Consider the following 25,004-nt stretch of genomic DNA (forward strand, 5'->3'; position numbering starts at 1 on the left):
GCAGTTTTGTTGTAAAATTTGAATGCATATACTAGTATTTTAAAATTTAAAATAGCACGATATACCTATACTTTTAGTTGTATTTTTAACGCTAATGCAAAGTTTAACGTAATATACTGATTAATCAGTAATACTAGTTTCATATGAATGATTGTTATATGTAAAAAAAACATTTACATTTGATTAAAATTAAATTAAAAACCAGTACGCAAACAGTTTATCATGGAACTATGCTGTATATTTATAACGCAAGTAAAAATCACTTTAATCAAAATAGAAATAAATCGTATTTACGATATTTATGTAATGTGCAAAGTATTGGATACAAAATATTTGATATTATAAATATCTATGTATAATTTATAAAAACTCAATTTCGAAATGAGATATTGTAAAAAAAAAAAAAAACACTTTTTAATTAAAATTAAAATACATTTTTTTTTTTTATATGAAACATTTTTCTCATTTGTCAAACTATGGTATGTTATTAAGCAACTACTAATAGAATATTTCATTAAAATGTACAAACCTGTGATTTTGCAGTGCTATAAGACTTCCATAAATTTAAAATTTAATTTGAATGTTTTATTATTATAGTGTTTTCCTAAACTTATTCGCATCGAGCTTTCATCTGATATTTATTTAGTACTAATCCGTAAACTACTAGTCACTTCTTTACCGTTAGAACTTATATTTCTAATTTAAGAAATATATAAACTAAATTTACAGATTCTAATTTTTGATATAAATTATAACGAGAATAAATTTATCAAAAATAAATTGTAATTAAAATACCAATCACGTTTCTGATAAGTTTGTAATTCTATTTGGTGAATATATAATATATATATATATATATATATATATATATATATATATAGTTTATAATAATTATACTATTTATATAACCATGTGTTGATTAATAAATTTAGGTCATTTTGGTTTAACACATCAACAAGAAAGTAAAAATGATTGTAAAATTTGATCATATCTTCAAAGACGGACTGTTTAATGGTGAAAATAATGGCATACATAAATGTCTGACTTGGTTGAAGAGAGTTTAATTACTTCAATTAAAACAAAACCACGATAGAGCAGATCTCTCTAATATTGAATTATTTGGGATTTTAAACACCAATTGTTGGGCTCTTAGACATCTTGAAATCCTTAAAGTCATCGATTTTTATCATTTAATAGTTGACTAATGCGGTTGTGGTGTTCCAGAAACGTACTATATTTATACTACCATCTAACGTTCACCATTGTACTTTCTAAGGTTATATAAATAAACTTATAAGTTGTAATCAAATTCGTATTTAGTTTTTGATTAAACTGCGGTAAGTAGTATTGAGTGTAGCTTATAGCTATATATAAAATGTGCGTGAATTTAGGTCCAATTTTAAATTTCTACTATAGTTCGGGAACCAAATCGAAGTTTGGGAACATAATAAAATATTAAAATGTACGAGTTCTCGACCATTGTCAAGTTATGAATGTACCTACTATGTATAATACGTTTATTTATTTTTTATTTATTTTATTAACAATAATAACTGATTATTTATTGTATTTTAGTATCACTATTTTTATCTGTATTATCTATTTACGTTATCTGTTGTTTGTTTGTAGCAAGCCGAGAAGCCGCCTATATGTACGCTGTGATCAGTGCCGGCGTGACGTACGCGCTGATGGATGCGTGCAGCCGGGGCAACATATCCATTTGTGGATGCGACGCACACTATCCGAGTGCCTTGGATGACGGGCCAGCAGCTACCGCGTGGAAATGGGGCGGATGCAGTGTGGACTTGGGCTTCGGCATGGGGTTTGCCCGCAAGTTCCTTGACGCCCAGGAATCGGACCCTAACGATTCTCGAAGTTTGATGAACTTGCACAACAACAAGGCTGGCAGAAAGGTATACAATACCAATAATTAGTAATAAAAATAATATAATACTACAACAGTTATTTTTTGATTACAACTTATAACTACGGATCACTGGCTAAGGCCTACTGCAAATATTCTGAACCAGTATTAGTTTAGTGAATGTTTTCGTCTGAATTAAATTGTTTTCCATACTAACGTATTTTGGTGTTTTATTGAGTTGATTTTACTTGTGATGTTTTATATATCAAAGATAGAATCTAATTTTCCTAAAAACAGATTTTTACGATCATTAATTTACTAACTTCATACATTAAAAATAATTTTTTTTTTTATCTACGTCTCTGCTATTTAATATTATAATAATCGTATGCTATAAATATTTTAATTATTTAATCATATTATCGAGTTTGAACTATATAATCTATTTCCGAGCATTAACTAATTATATTTGTTGGACATTATAACATGTAATAGTTATAAACTATACGTAACACTAAAATCACACTCTTTCAGACATCACGCTCGTCTTTTGAGTTATATGATTAAAATATTAAAATATATAGATAAATAATTATTTGATTTTGAAAATTAATGGATAATTCGTTCTCGATAAAAATATAAGTATATAATATAATATCGTTTCTTATTTCATAAAAATCATAAGCAAAATAAATTATCTAATTAAAAAAATACATATATATTTATTCTGATTTTTCAATTATGTCAAGAATCAAGATACCAGAACTAACTAATAACATAACCATTTTCTACCATGACTTAAAATACTTTAGTACAAAATTTCTTAGAATATTAAAACATAAAAATTAATGTATTTTTTTTATACATATACCGTTAATGATATATTTACTATATATTATTATGATTGTGGTCACACGGCGTGCTGTATAGGCTATTTGGGTACATAAATGTGGCGGATTAGTATTTATTGCATGTTTTATAAGATATAGAGCTCATAACAATTTAAAATTATAATACATCATATTATTATTTAAAAACTATTAAAATGTATTAAATTTTAAAAATAAAAAATAACTATTAAAACTATATAATATGAGTGGATGTGTTGAAATTAGAATATATGCTATTATAATATAACAATTAACAATGAATATTACTCAAATTGGAACGCAATAATTTATGTACACTGAATTGAATAATGCTTATGTTATAAGTACTCAAGTCTACTTATATAAAGTACAATCATCTTGTTTATGTGCATATAATATAATTATAATATATTATGTTAGATTTTGAATCTATAGACAATGATATAATTAATTAAGCAATAATGAAAATGGTACTCTGCGTTGATACTAGGCTGGAGCATTATGTAATAAGTTAACAACTTAACTCTGGTCTAAGATGTTATAACAAATTTTTTTAGCTTAAATATCAAGTATAACCTTATAGTATTATACATGAATCTGTTAAAAGTAATAATGAGGTCGTTTTGAATTGAACACCTGCAAGTAGGTTAAATTTGTTGATATTTGAAACAAATAAATACTTACAGTTTATTTGCCCAAAATACCAACAGATTTTTTTTTTTTTAATGCATATGGTTACTATTATTTTATTTGAAAAATGTTACACTCAAAAATCTTACTACTCTTAATTATAGGCAACAATAATATGGAAATAAAAATTTACCAAATTTAATACGCTTATTAATTTATTAGTATATTTTAGTACTATCAATTTAACTGTTTAAAACTATAGCTATATATTTTTAACACGTAAAATTAAAAGTAATTTTTTTATAGATATTGGGTTTTTTAATTATGAATTGTTTACAAATACTAAAATCAAAATAAATTTACATGAGTAAAAAATTAATTTTTGACCTTCTTAGTCGTGGTTGATAATGTTAAATGTCAAGTCAGTAGCCACCAAGGCTATTTTACAAACAATGTTATTAATAACATTATAATACTTAAATAAAAATATAAGTCACGCACAAAAATTCCATTGTTACACAATAGGCGTGATGTATGTGCTGTACTGTAAAATAATATACTGAACGATTCTCTTATTAAACAACACTAATTATTTCAATACACTTTTGAAAAAAAATTTTACATAATTTTCAGTTGAAATGAAATATATTTTTAAATATTTTAAGTTTTTGATTATTTTAAATAATAATAAATTTTTTTAATTTTATGTTACAAAACAGAATATTTTTCAAAGTATTTCGATACATAAACGTCAAAATTTGGACGAGTAGTAAATGAGTTACACGTAATTAAAGTTAAGAGAGCGGAGTAGTAGACCAGAATTTTGTGAGATATTCTCATACCTATTGATTATAATTAAAAAATTTGTTTAATTTCGGCGGAAAATCAACTAAAAACAATATTTTTAAAAATATTTATAGATTTTAAAATAATGACCATTGTTTAATAAAATAATTTCCTGTATAATATAGTAAATACGCACCACGAAGTTTATTATAATACTATAGTATAGCATGTAACTGTGGTGCTATTTATATATGTAATAAATTATGAGTATACCGAAGACCAGGAACAACAGAAGTATTATTAAAGCTAGTAATATATTTCATTCAATTATTAAAAATTTGTATATAATAATTATTGATTTAATGAATATCGGATATTTATTTAAAAATCTTTTGGTTTTTCTTATGATTATAGATTTAATACAAACAATTTTTTTTTTTTTTTTTAATGTTGTCTTATGCTTTTAATATTTCAGAAATAATTAATTTTTTTTAAAGTTTATAATACATTAATTATACATAGGTATATATTATATATATTAAGTACACTCCGAGTCTTTTTTTATTTATTAAATTATTCGTTTTTTTTTAATTTTTTTTTTTTACAATAAGGTACTTCTAGCTTTCGCTATCTATACCTAGAAATGAAGGATTAAATTATTCGTAAAACATATTTATCAATGCTTAATATTTTTAATAACTGTACCTATATTACTTGTATTATATTGTACGTAGTATGTACTCTGTTTACTATTCCTATTAAAACATACCTACTATAATATTATAAATTAAAATGAATTAAAAATAATGCTCAAAACTTAAGATAAATCATGATATTTACATTTATTTTTATAATTTTGTCATATATTTTTTAATTTAAGTCATTTCATTAGAATTACCAACATTTTGTAGAATTGTATTTTATTTTTAAAATGTATTATTTTTTTTATTTTACTAACGTTAGCTTATACTTCATGATTCACTAGTTTATAAATAATTAATTATAATATTAGTAAAAAAAGTAGTATACTTTCACAATAAAAAAAATGATGAATTAAGAAGTTAGAGTAAATTTTTCTAGTTGTTATCAGTATAACTTAACTGTATTTATATTATTACTTATGTCAAACAGACGTACGTGATTAGAATCCATAATAAATAACCACTTACTTGGCTACTTATCTCGTAGATTCTTGGATTAATAACATAATATTATGTCGTATTATTTTTGTGATGTTTTAATGAATGAATATTTTAATTGAATATTTTTAAAATGGTCAATCGTTAAATCGTATTATATTTGTTATTGGATCTTTACGAAGAGTATTTGTATTTACATAGTCTGATTTCATATTATTTGTTCGCAGATTGTCAAAATGCTGTTGAACACCGACTGCAAGTGTCATGGAGTGTCCGGGAGTTGTACAATGAAGACGTGCTGGCACAGTTTGCCACATTTTCGGGAAGTCGGCAAAGCTCTCATGCGAAAGTACCGGAAGGCACGTAGTGTACAGGCCGCGGGAGCTGTAACCGCTGTCATAGGTGGTAATCCGCAAAGAGCTTCCGGCAAACGGTCGTCAAGACGACTGAGGCTCAGGCTCAGGTCAGCCAGGTCAGCAGCGACTGGATCGGCTGACGAGGAGGAGCCGAAGATCACCGAGCTCGTTTACCTGGAACAGTCACCCAACTACTGCGACCGGGACTTTGGCACCGGATCACTGGGCACGTACGGCCGTTCCTGTAACCGGACTTCTGAGGGTGAGCCCTAGAATACTTGTAAAATACTACACAGTTACATTTTTTATTACTTGACAAAATGATTGAACATCGCATACGATATTATATTATCTTGTACTTATCTAATACCTGTTGCCTGTTGGTGTGTCGATTGGCGTTGACGTCGTGCGACTCGTCTTAATTCTACAGTAATAAATAAATTTAATAAACTTGTATAACGCATATAATATCACCTATAAACGTTGACACATGTTTTTTGTTTAAATTATCGGTGCTACAATGGACCGTTTTTTTCGTATAAATAAGTGCCGGAAAATATTTTGTTTTTATCAGTTTCTCGTCGAGAAAAAGTAAATATGACGACTTTGTTCCATTTTTCTGTTCCGTATGTTATAATTATGTGGCTTTGCGTAACAAAGGACAAAGGCTAATATCACTTTTCAGAGGAAATGGACGTTATTTGTTTTGGTAGTTGGCAGAAGGAATTTGAACTTATATGACTAACTGTTACTAATAAATTTGTCATTGCGGGATTTTAAAAAAAAAGTATAAATATATTTTAACATTGTCCTTTCTCACTCGTGTACTATTCCTGCTTTGCACAGAACTCAATCTGTCTGTCACTGTATCGGTTATTATTATTTGTTTTGTGTGTAATTATATCTTTCGAATTTCTACAGGCACGGACGGCTGTGACCTGATGTGTTGCGGACGCGGGTACAACACGCACCAGTTCACCAGGACCAAACAGTGCCGATGCACGTTCTATTGGTGTTGTTACGTCAAGTGCGACACGTGCGTGGAACGGACCGAAGAATACAGTTGTAAATGACGTGCTCGTATTATGTAAATTATATAATATAATGTATAATTGTTACGTTGTTTTATAAACTTATCGTATATTTTTGTATTGTCCACGTGTGCCCATACTATTTATACGATATTTTAATTTATATTACCACACACAATATTATTGTAATAATTTATAGGTATATAGTTTATATTATATAATATATATATAGTTTTATATTTTATAAATAAAATTACCTTTCAAGTAATGTACAATAATATAATATGCACTGTGTGACTGAACGAGTCATTTTTTTCCTCTAATCATCAAAATTGACTACCTGGTCGATAGCTGTTGCTTTTTTTAACAGCAATAATATTATAATGAACTCAGAACTTGAAATAAATTCGTTTAATGTATGAACTAGTGATAACTGGCATAAAATTAAATCAAGTTTGTAAAACCATCAATTTTCCTTTATCTATTAGTTTTATGCTAGTAATACTTTAATTACTTTATATAAGTTCATTATTAACTTTTATCCTTAAACTTAACAACTCTAATAAATGTATACATTTATTAATTAATTTTAACTAAAAAAATAAAAATAGCTAATATGTAATAATTGAGAATTAAAATTGAAACACTAAAATTGGAAATTATTTATTTATTATAGTTACTATTACAATTTTCAATTCTTTATATTATATTAAAATTAATCCTTTGCAGCTCTCAAAGTGAATGTATGAAAAAAATTGCACTTCAACAAAAAATGTTTTGTAGTGTTAATTATAACTATATTATTAATTTAAATATATATATATACATGCCTATTGGAACAAAATACAAAATTTGAAGTGAAAGTAACTTTGAAATAATGTATAAACTTACTAAAAGTTTGAACAAATTGTAAATTAAATTAGTTCCCACATAATATGAACTTAAATTATTTTTGTTCATATAATTTAAACTCTATTCCGAAAACTGGTGAGATATTTGTTAATTCACTTCACATACTATATATATATATATATATATGCTCTACTGTGGCCCGCGGGTTAAGTGCAGTTACTTGACGAGCGTAAGAGGATTTCACTCAGCACAAATCTTGTTTATTCAAATACTCTTATTATTTAAGATTTAATTATATTTTATATTCAGATAATAATCCAAATACTTTTTTGAAATAAATATTTGAGTATGTATTCTAAGTATTTTTTAAATTTTTTTTTACATAATACATTTTTACAAAATATAAAACAAATATTTAAAACATTTTCATTTGTTCGATTTTAATTTATATCTATTTAAAACTACTATCCGATAAAAAAAAAAACATATCAGGCTATATGGTTAATATATATTTTTTACTAAAAAAAAACTACTTGACTTTTATTTTTATATATTGCATAGTTGTTTAGGATAAGTTGTATAAATAAAGTTCTTTTACAGAAAAAAAAAAAAATTATTGGATGCATTAGTTGACTTTTCTTTATACGAATTAAGTGTATCATTTATAGTCATTTGGATGATAAATAATAATTCAAAATAAGAGCTTATTTATTTATATTTGGTATAATTTAGTATCTCTTATACCTATGAAATGTTTTTTGTTACCAATCAAAGAATCAGAAATTAAAACTTTTTTGAACGAATTATTATGCGTATGGTTATTTTAAGGTCAAAAGTGGTTTTTTGAACAGGTCGTAGAAAGTTCCATATTTATAAAAAATAAAGATGATTCAACATCTATTATAATAAATATAATATTATATTAAAGTTTAATTATATGACATTTATTAGGATTTTTTGTGTAACTAGAGAAGGGTAAATATTTCGGCAATATTTGATGAGAAGGATAATTATTAAAACATTAAATATTCCATGATCATAAATATTGCTTATAATATTAACTTTGATATTATACAGCATGTATGTATTACAATCAGAAGCGTGGTTATGGTGAACGATTGAGTGACGTTGATTGTCTTTAAAACGAAAATATTAAATTCAAAGACAATCACTCAACAATTTATAAATTATAAGTAATAATAAAATTGATTTGATTGATAATTGTCGATCTTATACGACACTGTGTTAACTATTAAGTACTAATTTTTTTTCTATCTGTACAAAATATATTTTTTAATATTCATACCAATCGTTATTTGTTTTTTATGTAAATATATTATATATAAGTTCTGTGGGTTAAAGAGTAATATTATTATATATTGGGTCTTATCCGTAAGTTAAAATCGATACCGTAAATGGTAAAGTGAACTTTATTTTTTTTTGTATGGGGCCGTTAAATCCTAAGACCACCCTCAAATATACCACTAATTATATATATATATATATATACAGAAAATATTTCTGCAGTGCTTTTATTGGCAAGCATATATTATATCTCAAGAAAAATAAAGATAAAAATACAAAAGGCGTTTTTCTTTAAACGTAATAATAAGTCTAATGGATCCATAGTCTATTAATGCACAAGATTCTTGTAAAATCTATCGTGTTAAATAGCACGATTTAATTATTTATACTTAATAAGTAATACTTATAATATTAATATTTAAACGAAAGGTTTTACCTACCTATAAAGATTTAGTATCAATGGATAGGTAAATAGATTGAGATTTAAACAGTTAAGAATACAATAGAACACTCTTTTGTTTGGGAAATATTTCAAGTATTCTAAATAAGTTTAAATATAAAAATAGCAAAATACATATATTATACCTACTATTATATTATACTATCGATATTATTATTATTTATAATATGTAGAACACGCAAGTCCAACGATAATGTGATTTTCTTTCTTAAAGAATGAAATTAATTTCTAACTTTTAATTGATTATTATATCAACGATCTGATCCACAACACTCGTTATAATATTGGCGTATGTATTTTAAACTTTTATTTATTTTTCGTCTTAACACAGTATAAATTTTATGTTTGTGTTTATAAATATATAGACATGACCAGACTTTTTGGACTGAAGAAACACACACACCACAATTAAGGACAACTTTAAAAATGAATAAAAAAATCAAATAAATATAAAATAATAACGATTATGTTATTATTTTGAGAATACAATTTAAAATTATGGATACAACAGTAGCATACCAACATTTTAGTTACCATAATTCATAAAATCAAATCAAAAGAAAGGTTTAATTATATTTTTAAAACTTAAAATATTTTTTTAGTAATTTTATTCGTTTTTATTCATATGTTTTTAAGTCTTGATACTCCAAAAGTTATTGACGTTAAAATCGATAACATTTTGAAACAATATTGAATTTTCAAAAACAAATTATTATTAATTAAAACATGTACAGTTGTATAACTTATTAATTGTTACAAAATTATATTTTATTTATTTTAATATTTATTTTGTTTTGATTATTCTAGTGGTTTTTTTCTATTTTATTATTTTTATAAATATTTATATAATTTTGACTAATAGAGCCGATAAAATCATATGAAATTAGTTTTATGATTACAAGAGTTAATGAAGACTGGGAAGTAACTAACAAGTGGATTTAATTTTATCACACTGGTCGTCTCTCATGTCCTTAATCCTTTCGTATGCTGCTATACCACGTGATTTCAAGACCTTGAATTCGATAAAAACACTTGAGTTTTCAATACTCATAAATTAAAATTACAGCTATGAGGGGTTCGATAAAATCTTATGAGTGACGACAAGATCGTTAATAAGTCAGTATAATATAAATTAAATATAAATAGTCAAAAATGGACTTAAACTGTTAAGCTCATACATCATTTTTAGAACACTCATTTTATTTTTTATTTTTAAATCCATTTTCCATTTTTTGTAATGTGATGAAAACGAACATGTTAGTATTATTTAGTTATTAATAATATATACTAATAATAGTAAAATAATTTTAAAGTCATTGAATAGTACCTAATAAGTATAAATGGTATTGGGTGTTATATTTTTGTACTACTTTATTATTTTTATGTAATAAATTTTTTTAAACTAAAAAATATTTTCAGATTACAATATAATTCAAACAATATTCTCAATTGTCAAATTTAATGAAAATATGTTGTTTTTTTTCATTTATAATGATACCAACAATTAAATTTCACAAAATATCCACCATAAGTTGTTTAAAAATCATTGATTTCACTATTATGGTAAGTTGATTTATTTATTTCTGAATATATTGAATTTATTATGTTGTTAACATTCAGTTATTACAGTAATAAAGTATTATACCTTATTAAATTATTATTATTAACTTCTAAGTTAATACATGTACTTTACCGTTAAAACCATTCATAGTATAAATAGATAATATCTTAAAATCAAATATGTCGTTACAAAACAAAATTATACATATTATGTGTTTTTAATATCTTAGTATAGATTTAAAAAAAATTTGTGTGGGATCTTGTATTACATTTTTTTGATCCAGTAAATAACTTTAATATCGCTATTTATAGAAAAAAAACTAGACAGAATTTCAATTTTTAAATATCTATAAACAGCTTAAAAAGAATTAATTATATTTAGAAAATTACACATGTGTTATCAATGCTATTATAAATATTTAGTGGAAATGACAAATATTTATAGTTATTCGTTTTTGAATTATAATAAAATGAAAAAATCATTAATGTCAAAAACTAGTAAGGCGTAAAAATTCACATTTTTCCAATTATTAAGAAAATTACTGGAAAATATTTACGTTTGACTTCTCCCAAAGTACTATCATCGGTTCATATAGTGGGACCCATTCCCAAAGATGAAAATCAAAAATACCTATTTATAATTATAAAGTATTTTACTAAAAAAAAAAAAACATATATCATTGTAAAATCAATACATTTTATACATTCATCGAATTGCTTATAATTTGAAATAAATGGGTATGTACCTAAATAATTACCTTTTTACGTAAAAATAAATATTTGGATATTGTAAATACTTATGGATGTAATTCACCTATGTACAAAATGCATCCGTGTTAAATTTGGTTTTTATTAAGCTTTACACATATGAATAAATAATATTTTTGGTTTTCTGAGATTTAGTGTATAAATTATATTTCCGACATATCAACTCTACATAGCTGGGACAGCTGGAGTTATTTTATTGACCATTTAACAGCAGTGATTTTTAAAATTCTTTTCTTTTTATTTTTTTTATTGAACGACCTAAATTTTATTTCCTTTTCATTCTGGACCAAAAATCAACAACTCATCAAATATCAATAGTGTGAACCAAAAACAAACTGTTAAACTACATTGACTATTTAATAAAATACGAGTGCTAATTTATAATTATTATTTATTAATAATCAGTAATACGGATGATAAATAAATATCTTTACGTGCATATTTGCTGATTATTTAAAAAATTAATAACTCGATTTTTCATTAACTTATACAATCAGAAAAAGGCTTAAAACTTGCTCCTGGTGGACTCTTCAATTAAAAAAAATCAAGATAAGCGGATGAGTAGTATCAGAGCACATGCGTGACAAAGATTTCATTTTTTTTTTAAATTTATATATATTATTTATAAATATAGATTGTTATCATTAAAACCAATTAGAGTGAAATTACAATACGCTATCTGTAAAAACACGATTCCCAATAACATAAATCAAGATAATTGTAACATATTTAGTATATACATTTAGTTATATATAGTGTTTGTTTAAACAGAAATTTATAATTTATATTACAATATGCTTAGTTAAATTTACTATTACTAATTTGCTAACACTTAACTGTAGGTATTTCATTTTTTTTATAAAATTCATTTTAAGGCGTCGCCTTTGCAACTTATAATGGCGTCCCTAGAGTCGCACTTGTCCTACTTTTTCATTAAATCTTAAATATTTGATTAATTTGTATTCATGCAATGTAGTTTCCATAATAACGTTCAGTCCATGTAATCGTTGACAAACAAAAAACTGAACAACGTGAGCTGTTATTATTTACATATATGCATAATATTATATAATTATAATTTATTTCTTTACAAATTATGTTACACATGTTTCCACCCAAAACCCGTAGTTAATTTTTATCTTATTTCATACTCTTTAAACACGCTTTCTTCATAAACTTAGTCATTGCGATTGCTTAAAAACATATTTTGATCGTTATTATTGTCTCCAGAGGAAAAAAATTGATTTTTGGTCGAAAACACATGTTAGCGATAATGCTTTCTTTCAGTCAGGGTGAAACTGATATTAAACAAGACACATACTTATAAACTCTTTAGTCCTTATCCTAGTAATTTCAGAATAATAAAAAAAAAAAATTATTTTTAAACTGTTTTATTAAAATAATATAATCATAAACTACTTAATAATTTACCAACGTGGATGAAACATTTATTTTTTGTTTCCAACATTTAAAATTTATTTTAACTGTATAATTCTGTGATTTTTAAATGTTATCTCTTTATTCTTTTTTAAGTTATCTCATTTTATTGAAGCGTTTTTATAAACAACCGTATTTAATTAAAATGAATAAGAACTAGTCAGGTCTTTAATTATAAGTTATAACACACGTATTTACGTGATTCAGCATATTAATTTAGTAAGTCTAATCTATTTCATATAATACCGGAACAGAAAATAATGTAAATATAATGAAATTAATTATAGACTATAATGATATTAACTAATATAAACAGTTCCATTTTTATCTGGTTGGTATCCTGTACTCTAAATTTTTAAGTTTTATTAAGACTCTCAGTAATTATATTTTACGTTTGCTTTTACAAGTGTTAAATAATTATAAAACGTTATAAATGATTTTGTTAAACTTTTTTTATCGATAATAACTCGCTGTAAATAAATATCTTGCTGGAAAATGTGTACTCAAATACATTTTATAATATTTTAGATTCTGCGTAGTCTGTCGTATCAAATATATAAGTTATTAATTATAATGGTAATCATCCACTTTATTCTCGTGCAGTGAATAAGTTATAACTGACATTTTTAGAAAAGATAAATTTACGTCATATCAATCTACTTTTTCCTATGTTATATTTACAAAGGATTTGTGAAAATGTGCTTCATTTAATGTATAGCGATTAAATATGCTATCTTATAGAAATGAAAATCGTTCACAATCATCATTTAGTTGACAAAGGTTTTATTCAATTTCATATAACTTTTTTTTGTCGTTTAACGGTTTAACTGATACTTATACAAATGTATACTATTTCCATGTTAATACTAAGTCCAACTTCATTCATTCTTATCCCATTTTGAATATTTCAATTACATGCATACTAAATCATCTAAATATACATAACGTTAATTTGGTCAGTTGGCAAAACAATGACCTCGTACTATGAAGCTTATATTTTTATCACATTCTATCAGCTCAAAATTTAAATATATCTTCAAAACTCAACATATTTTTACAAATAGACAAATTATATGAACATTTTTAGAGTATGATTAACAGCCAACCCTCCTTTAAAAATGTTGTCTCTCAACTTCAAGTCATGTGCTAATGGACTTTATAAAATAATAGCAAAAATAAATGTACTCAAACGCAATCTATCTATCTATATATATATATATATATTGCTGATTCGTTCTAGTTTTATTTTTTGGCAAATATACCCAACGCATTTTCCCTTAATAATTCATGTTAAAATATTGAATTTTCTGGTGATTTTATTTTTTAATTGTAATATATATTTACTAAAAGTCTGTATTACCGCTTAGGCTATCTTAAGTCGACATAAAATCATCGGATTAGGCAGACGTTTTTTCATACCCAAAGTGTTTAATAGTTACAGCTAAACTGTAGTGCTTATTAATAATATTGCAGGAAACCATGCGAAATTTCGTTATCGTGACAACTTTATGTATAGCGAATCAAATAATTTGAATAATTCATAAGTTTGTTAAAATGGGAAGACATTTTTTTTTTTTGCGAGTACAGCGTTCTGTTTTTGTCAAAACAATAAATGTCCCCCCGTAAATATTTATCTAAATGGTAGAAAATTTTGTTATAACAATTTAAGATTGATTCGCCCAAACGGACCACACCTAGCAATGACAATTACCTATAAATATTTAACTGAGGCCATAAAGAGAATCTAAAACTGTACCGCAGTATTTATATGTGTTATGTTTTTGAATCAAAAGTATTAACTTTTCGGTTAATTGTACCTACTGTGTATTGATCTGATAAATACAAATAAAAACGATGATTTTATTAATTTTTTTAATTTAAAAATATATCTTATAAAATTAAAACACTTATATATGTTTAGTCATACTGCACTACAGATCTGTGTATTTGATAGTATACTAAAATATGCTTGAATATTTAAAAAATAAGTAGTTTACTTATTAAAAAATGCATAAAAGTTTAGGAACCCACGATTTTTTTTAAATTATAGCGAAATAATCATATTGATATTTATTGTTTAAAAAAAATAAATTTCTCTAAATTGGAACTTTTAAACTTCTATAAAAAAATAATTGCTTTAATATACAGTGTTTCATTGTGAACTGACAATTGCAATAGCTTTTGTTATATTGAACATTTTCAACTTATTACTTTTTTAAATTATCAATTTTCATCTGCATAATAATTAGATTACTTTTTTGATTTAATTTTTAAATTTTGTATATAAAATTAAGAAATTAAAATATTTTTCATATAAAAATATAAAAAATTTTCAATATAAATAGATAAAATATTAAAGTTTTAAAATATTTAAGTCAATTCATTCTTGGAGATTAAATCTATACTTAACAACCAAATCTAACTGCTGAACGCAAATTTGTAACGTTGCTCGTTTATAGAACAGAAACTACAAATATGATTGTGATATCGAAAATTTCACCTAAGTTGTCGGTTTTTCACCACCCTAACAGCATTACAGTTCTTTTGAATTACGTATTTACGCAAATATACATGAATATTTATGATGCGATATTCGTTTCCACCCTTGTAACTAACAAAATCATAACTCGTTTATAGATGCTCCAACACAAAAGAATACCGATAAAGCAAAATCGGGAAATCTTGTTAGTTGTTGGAAACAAAATCCTTTTGTCATAACGAGTTTTCGTACTAGTGAACTCGTCACTTATCCATGTCGATATAATACGATTCAACGCACATTATGTATTTTGACCGTTCCCGGTCTGTTATAATTTATATGAGCGTCATCCGAAACAATTTCATGTGTGATTATATGTTAATGCAATTGCAAAACATTATTATTTTTTGTTAAGTTAAGCACGTGACTTAAAATTACATTAGGTCGTTTCCTCAGATTTAAATCAAGAATATTCTATTCAGTATTATAGTATTATTTTTTTCGTTTTTATTTACGTGTTGATGTAAATCCCTCATACAACGAGATTTATTTACTTCGTCGATTACGCGTTTATTTTTTATACGCAGTGGTAAATATAATATCGTTTCGTTTTAATTTGAATTTTAAATTTTTACGAAAGCATTCGAAATTTTAATCAAGATTTGGTATTGTGTTTGTCAAATAAATTTAAATATCGAGCAATAGCCGAGTATAATAATATACCATTTCACAATTCATATAATATGATTCAATATGAAAATCTAAAAAAAAATAAGAGACCAATAACAATGAACACATCCACTAACACTCAGTCGAATGGAGTCAACTATAAGGATTTATACGTAAGTAATATGCTAAATCGATATATTTTATATTTGTGCATTGTATACGATATTTTACTATACAATTGATATAGACATTTTTGAATATAGTTAAAATCCTTATATTGTAGTCTATAGTAAAATATGCAAAGTATACACTACACACGTCTAAGTATTAACTATTTATTTGTATTTCACTATAGTTACAGTGGCTGTTTCGTTTTTATAACTTTATTCCTAATGAACTTCAATCCAATCGTGTAATATTATTATTAATATTTATATAAACGTGTTAAAATCATAATTACAGCTTAACAGCAATCTGCAATAAAAAATAAATAGATATTTGAAGTTATAGTTTCTAATATTGGTCGAATAAATTCAAATAATTTAATCGTGAAATTTGAACATTGTTTTTGACTAATATAACTAGTTAAGATTTCCACATATTTCAGCAATTTTATTTCTATTTCCAGCAATTCAAATCTGTAGAAAAATATCTTTATAGACCGCCATATACGACTTAAGTAATTTTTTTTCATCTACCACAGTATAAACACTTAACTAAATAAATAAACAATAGTTATAATCGTTATAAAAAAATTATTTTTAAAATTAAATCTCTCTTTTTATGGTTATGCGTATTGTTACGAAAAAAAATATGATAATAATAGCAAGACAATAATATCTCTTTTGCATTTTATGTCCTACAATCTAACAAATAAGCATAGGTAATATTATTGGTAAATCATCAAGTATGCTCATTTATTTTTTCTTTTCCAATAAATTATTTATTCAATATTAGATAATCAAAATTTTTAAATATTTTTAAATTCTTAAAATTCTTTATATTATACTCAAAAAGTGCTAACAGTGTGTCTTGTGTACAAAATCGGCAGCCATACAGGCGATGTGTTGTAACCTAGGTATTTTTAGCACTGCCACTTGTTTATGTTTAAAAAAAAGTAGCGATAAAAGCCAAAGTAGTGTAAATGTAGCATTATTTCGTTTAATCTGAAAAATTAATATAAATATCAACCTAATTCGAACAATTGGACGCGAATCGATAAAAAAAGCTGGCGATAACTTACAAATGAAGTAAAACTAAACGTATTATTAAAAAATAATAATGTATATTTCAGAACGTCAAAATACGTTTGCGCTCTCAAACCCTCGATTAAGTATTGACCTAAATCCTACCGCAGTACAAACTATACAAGTTGTACAACTGACAACTTATTCTTCACACACACAGTTACATATCAGTTTGTAATATTTATATGAATACGATATAAATTGCATTTACATAAATAATAAAGCATGATGTTAACACGGTATTGACATTTGACAGTATATAATTATTTTTACTGACCTTTTTCAATCATTAAGCGAACCATTAACCAAAAATGAAACCACTTTAGTATGCACGCATAAAGACCACAGTTCTATTTATAATAATTAATTTATTATTGTAATATCTTATTATTATTCATAATCAACAGATTGTATTCATGTACCATATTACATATTATAACTTTAAAAATAAAACCTATAGTTTATCTGATTAGATACCATTTTAAATTGTTATAATATTTGTAGTTTAACATCATTTTTTTAAATCGGAATTCTCAATAAATTGTCTTGTTTTATTTACTTAGTATTCATCCTGGATATTTTTTAATATGGACATCATTATCTCTATAATTTATACCATCGAGTATCAATAATTCATGTGTATATTGTTTAAACCAAAAAGGAATTTACAATTATTACTACACTACTTATAATAAATGCATGGTAGTAAACCGATCAATGATTGGAGTACAATAACTACAATAGTTATACATTCGATATAAATTTGTTTTAGAGTCTTGAAAACTGACTTTATGACTATTGCAAGTAAACGTCTATTAACGGAGTGAATAATTATAATACCTATTATGGACTACGTAATACAACTGCAGGATCGTGCCAGAAGTGCAATATCGACACTATTGTCTCGGAATACCGGTACGATTACTTTATCCACCAGGAAGCACTCTGTCGAGGACGAGACTTCCGAATTTTCCTTTAAACGCGAGAAAAGGCTGAACCAACACACCAATCCGGCTACAATTCAACCGCCATACAACCAAGCACAAAGCAACTATAGGCAAGCTAATCGACTCAGTATAAGGTTCTTAGATTTAGGCTAGGCCACTCAATGGGGAGTGTTAGCCTCGCGCGTGTTACGCGTCTGCAGAATAACCGTCACGTGTAGCTATGACAACAACAACCTTTGACATTTATCGTATTTTATTTTTTTTATAGCCATAGTAAAAAGCTTTATTCGGGTAGTTTGTTAAATGAAAAAAAAAAATGTACACATGTTATGTTGCGTATACACAACAATGAATCATAACATGAATAATAATAGGTGCCAATTGCACCCGTTTTCAGTAATCGTCGCTAGTTATACGCGCCGCGACTGCGTACGTACCGCACACGAACACGGACAAACCTATGACGACGAAACACACGTCCTTGGCGATCACGTACCGTCTGGCCGACATACCGTGCAGGGCGTACAGCACGCACAGCTCGACGACGAACGGGAAGACCAGCATGTTGAACGCGTTACCCAGGTAGCCGATGAGCGCCACCATCGCTTGGAAGCTGCTAGTCGCCGGCGACGGGACTGCGGTGGAAACTGCGGAAAAATCAGTGTCCGATGTCTAAATGGATTTTGTGTTACATAAACAATACCTAATAAAACATTCACGTATAATGAAAGTCCATGTGTGTGCGTTTCGGGACTAGGGAAGTCTATTTGAGCTAAATTTATGTTTAATACATTGGCACAAAATAGAACCTATAGTTACACGGTAGTTGACGAACCCGTTTGTTTCCTCAAAATTAATTTTTTGACTTAACAATTACCCATTTTTTTTTTTTTATCAAATACTACCGTAATTTTCCTTCGCCTTAATGATTTTGATAAAAAAAATAGTCGTATTACAGGCGTGTCAGTGTGCACCTCCGATTAATTAAAATAAAGATGCTCGTACAGTAATAAGGAAATCGTATACAGTAATACAGTATTAGGCTAAATTATACGTCGTTCAACCATTATAATTAATATCATTTATAAAACACTTAACTCTTTAATTATCATTAACCCTTTTCCGCCTATACAGTCGTGAACGTATAAGTCAAAATAAAATTTTTTATTTTTACAAAGAATTGTTGATATTTACTCATACTACCTTCCTCTAATCTTTTTGGAACACTAAAATAAAATGTGGTTTATTGATCAAAAATACCTAAAGATCAAATACACGGAAAATAACCACGTATGCCGAAATATCTATTTATAAAAAAAAAGATTTCGTCAACCCTAAATAATTTGATTATATACGATCTTCTCAAGAGAACCCTGTAATTGTAGTGTTGATACGTGCAGTTAATGGTTAAAACTCATCAAATAATGGGCTATGACGGTGTTTCCGGTTATCGTGTTTTCCTGTGCGCTATTTCAAGTATAATATATAACATGATATTACATTGACATGATGGTCATACCCAAAAACGAACAGAACGTGTATAAGATTTTTAAGACTGCCGACAGTCCCGCAAAAAAAGACGGAGACAAATATGCAGTAGATGGCTGTTGACAATTTTTTTTATCACTTTTAACTTTCGTCACCCTGATCGACGACGACCACAATAACACCGACTCTAAACACAATTCTCTGTGGAAAAATATGATATTCGCAGCGACACACGACTTGATGATAGTCCGAGACCTATTGTGAACACGAAAAAATACATTATTATCATTACCAATACGCAGAACACGTATTGATTAATAAACAATGAGAATAATCGATTTGTGTTTAGTGTTATTGTGTTTTATCCGTTTAAATTATTATGCTTTGATAACATCTCTCCCACTCAATTATAATTGTAGTTATAATGTACATTTTATAACTTAAATTCTCGTCATGCTCAATAGCGCGTATAATACAATTTATAATGTATGATTTTCCAATATTTTATTACCTGATAACTGAATTTCCAATAATTATTGGTACGTCTTGATAATTTAAATATGCACACAAGCCAAATGTATTGTACACGTTTGTTATTACAACCATTGAAATGTTCAAAAGGTTAAATGGCTTGATGAAATTCTTCGGTTCGATTAATCTTTCTTCGATTTTAAACACCTAAGCCAATTAATTATTTAGATAATGCTTATTACCGAACTACAAATAAAATAAGCTTTAACTTACTTTTTTTTCTTTAAAATTTAATAACCAATAAAAATAACATGAAAAATTATGTCTACATACGCAATGTATAATTATTATTAAAATATTGTTGTTATTTTCTATATTATTGTTTATTTTATTAAAAAATTTAAATATTTGTGTATAGATTTGAAACTTAAAAAAGAATTGTATATATTAGTTATAATTTTTTAAGAAAAATTTATTTTAAGCTTTTAATTGCAATATGTTTAAGAATAATAATAATAATTATGGAAAAATATTATACTGCATATATGGTATTCAACAAAATTTCGAATATTTCAAATAACTAAATCATGAAAATAAAATATAGATTATAATATCAAGAACACAATCCGGTTAAAATATAAAATTAATTCGAATAAATTTAATACGTTCCGTAATAACTATTTTGGGGTTTTTTTTTTAATCCAACAAAATTTATAATCGTCGATTTAGTAATATAATATGTGATTTAATATACCTACGATTGTGAATAGTATTTTAATCATATTTTCTAAAAAGTAGTAAAATAAATATAGTGATTATAAGCTATTAAAATAATTTCTATTTTTGCCTAATCTATGGTTCTAATTTACAAAAGTTGTATTGCAGTTTCAATACATAATAATAGTGTAGTACGTGAATTAAATGTTTGCTAATATATCTACCTGAACTATAGGTATGATAGAGAACAAAAAGGTTCCAAAAAGTTGAAAAACGTCCGTCCAATTGCCACAAATCAACGTCTGGCTATCAATATTTATGCCCGATTTGAATATAATGAAGCAGGTGAAGCACAGTAAAATAGTACATACAATACGGCTGAGGACATATACTGGTTTCATAAGCTCAGTATATGGCAATAGCAAGAACGACATGCATATGACCTCGTAGCTCAGAGAAATATTCAAAATATTCACGTCAAGTCCCATCTCGGTAAACAGCTGCATTACATAGAAGCACCGTGTCATTATTTTTTATTTTTTTTTTTGGTTTTTCGCCATATATAATAAGTATTGCAAAGTATATACTTATATACATATATGCGCGTGAAGTACCATAATAAATAATATTCAAAAATTATTAAAAATAGCTAATCTTTGTAGGTATCGATATCAATGGCTAATCGTTTTAGTAAATGCTTAACTAAAGCAGACAATGTCACTTAAAAAAATAATACTTTTTGTAAATAATTAAGACCTTTATTGTAGTTAAAAACAAAATTATCAGAACTATAATAACTAATTAAATAAGCATTTTGTAAAATTATCTAGTAAAAATAAAAATTCACGGTAGGTGCAATGATTTAAAAATAAATTAACTGTATGTTAAAAATGTATTATTGAAATTTTAGTATAATTTATATAATTATTATTATTATTATTATATTTAAATGTATTTGTACATAATTTATTAATGCATGGTATGACATAATAGTGTGTATCATTTTGAAGTGCAAAGTCCCTTAATTGAACGACATGTTCATATTTAGTTAGATTTGGATTTTATTCTGTGTTCATATTGGAATCATTGAAATTTCACACTATAATTATCGCCAGCAGTAAATAGAGACCATCATTGTCTTTCTAAAATTTAATAAACAAAACTTGATGCTCTATAAAGTCTATAACAGATGAAATCGTATGCCCGACCAATCGGAAATGTTAAAATGACTAGCCATTGTACCAATGTACAATATTGTCCGATTTATCAAGTCAAAGTTATAATATATACATATGTTACAAACAGATAATGACTAATGTACTCAGGTAATATATTGTTTGACTAGCCATTTTCAATAATTTCTGAATTTATTACATTGACGGTAACATATAAACACATTACGTTGATTATAAGATACCTCTTGAATTGTCAACGATGCGAATTTCGTGTACAGACAACTCTTTCCGAAATTCAACGTCAAGTTCACGGCGATAAACGTAAATCTTTCAGTGTATAAACAAAATAATGTTCGACAGTATAAGCAATAGGCCGTTAGTAAAAAACCTATATTTTTTAATGTAATATTATTTATGTACGTCTTATTCGTTATTAGTGTAAAGTTTTGCACATACTGTGTATAAACAAACACAATTTTGAGCGTATTAAAATACAACATTATTATCACATACATTGTTATGTTATATAAAAATATTCACCTGAAAAATGCTGAAAAACTTCTAATTACACTCGGACCATGAGCCAACCCGTACTCAATCATGTTTTGATAAGGCATTGTCGGTACTCTGTGTATTTGGCATATTTTATACTTAAAACGGCACTTTAAAATACATTTAAAATTTAAAATAAGATATTTTGACTTTCGTCAGAAAAATTAACGCCTCTACAAGACCTACGTATAATAATAATAATAATATATAGCTTCTCATCAGGATCGTTGAAATAATTCTATCCATCATGATTTACAATCGAAACAAACAACGACACGACGTATATACATATTATACAAAGATTGAACGTTTATGTCTGTATAGTAAGTATAAATACAAACATTAAAGATGATAATTGCCTCTGAAAATCACTGGTAATCGTGACACGCGTGTAACAAGTATAAACAATAAATGTCTCTGCTAACTACTATTGCGTGTTTTATTCTATATTGTCCCTACGTGACTGCTTTTATGAAATACCGAGTAATAACATTATAACAATAGATATCATTTAAGTAAAATAACTGTATGACGTATATATTATCCAACAATATATGTATTCGATTAAAATGATTGTATTTGATTAATGGATCATATTCTCAAGTAAGTACAAAATTTAAACGTCGAGGATATAACTCGACGTTTAAAATCGCGAGAATTTATCTACGTAGTATAAATAAGCGTATCTAAGCATAAAAAGGATTATGCTTACATATAAAAAAAAAGATTTAATTTATCATGGCACCTTTGCATTGTTACAACCAGGTAACCGGCTTGGATTACGTGGCTACTCAACTGAAAGAAACGGAATTGGTTTTCCCCATTCCGCCTTACATACATACTTCTCACAATAAATACATATTTTACATGTGTAGCTTTTATGATGGTTCTAAATAAAATATTTGTGTTCTCACCAAGAGGGTAAAGGAGTATGTAAACATCAATCCGACGATAAAGCTCAACAACAAGCCGATGACCACGCCCACTTGCTTAAACGCGTACGGCATGCATAATGGTCCAAGTCCGAGGGAACGGCAAACGAAATAAGTGAACGATGAATATAATCTGTGAAAAATAATACATATTTTGAAAAATGAATACTGGAGTGATACAGCGAGAAAAGCACCATCAGAAGACTATAAATATAAAATATTATAATATAGTACTTAAACGAGACATTTATTTATAGTATTGGCCAACTATACAGTTTAAGTCCATTATCAATCTGACAACCCAGTGATCACTCTGGAGGAACCTGCTAGTTATTTTTCTAAATGGTATTTCAAACGCCATAAGGCAAAAGATAAGAATTAAAAATATAAAAATATAAAAAATATCTGAGATTTTTTTATTTTGCTAGTAATAATTATTCTATTATAATATATAAGTATAATGTAATAATTTATATTGACTTCAAAAGCAATAAGATAAGTTTATTAACTCAATAAGTTTAAAATCGTTGGTTGATTGTGCATTTATATTAATTTTTTTATTTATGACGTCAAAACTTAAAATACCTATATCTCTTTATTTTCGATGTTTACTTTTATAAAAACTAAAGCTGCTATAAGTCATGCAAAATTCAATAGAATAAAATTTAATTTGCATCAATCTTTGTTTTTTTTTTTAGATATTTTTATATTTTTTGAGTAAAACAATAATTAGTTTATTTAAACTTAATGTAGGTATTTAAAAAAAAAAAATTAACCTAATATAATATAATATAGCCCAATTTTATAATTGTTTATAAAAATGAATACTGTTTAAATACATATCGTACGGCCATGATTAAGTCATTGTTTAGCCATAAAATTTATTTATGCTTCAGATCTAAAAATTCTATTGTATTATACCTTGTATATTTAAAAATAAATTTAAGGTAATTTTTCTTAATTATCAAGTAGGTACAATTTTGAGCCCTAGTTATGATATAAACACTTATAGAAAATTAAGTTAACCATTTAAGTTTTCATAACGTACAAATAATAATTATGATGTGTTTTTTTATTATTGTGAGAAATTAAAAAAAAAAAAATGTGTTATAAATAAAATTATTGTGTTGAGGAGAAGGGCAAAATCTCATAGTTTACTGACACTGTTTAAATCATCGTGTACATTAGACTGCACTATACTGTCTATTTTATTAAGTTTTAATAAAATACATTATTCTATGAGGTCTTACGTGAGACTGGAACTGTTACG

General features: G+C 26.1%; 1 protein-coding gene across 1 annotated transcript in view; it reads left to right on the forward strand.

Annotated features, from left to right (window-relative positions):
• LOC112594572 (protein Wnt-2) overlaps positions 1–6,885 on the forward strand; it is a 62,908-nt gene extending 56,023 nt beyond the window's left edge. Inside the window, exons 3-5 of the mRNA XM_025339418.1 lie at positions 1,630–1,913; positions 5,516–5,906; positions 6,566–6,885. Coding sequence (XP_025195203.1) covers positions 1,630–1,913; positions 5,516–5,906; positions 6,566–6,717 — 827 coding nt within the window. The 3' untranslated portion in view covers positions 6,718–6,885. The remainder of the gene's footprint in view (positions 1–1,629; positions 1,914–5,515; positions 5,907–6,565) is intronic.
• The last annotated feature ends 18,119 nt before the right edge of the window (positions 6,886–25,004 follow it).

Source organism: Melanaphis sacchari, unplaced genomic scaffold (assembly GCF_002803265.2).
Source record: "Melanaphis sacchari strain LSU unplaced genomic scaffold, SCAv2.0 Contig23_pilon_pilon, whole genome shotgun sequence".
In the NCBI taxonomy this organism is placed as follows: domain Eukaryota; kingdom Metazoa; phylum Arthropoda; class Insecta; order Hemiptera; family Aphididae; genus Melanaphis; species Melanaphis sacchari.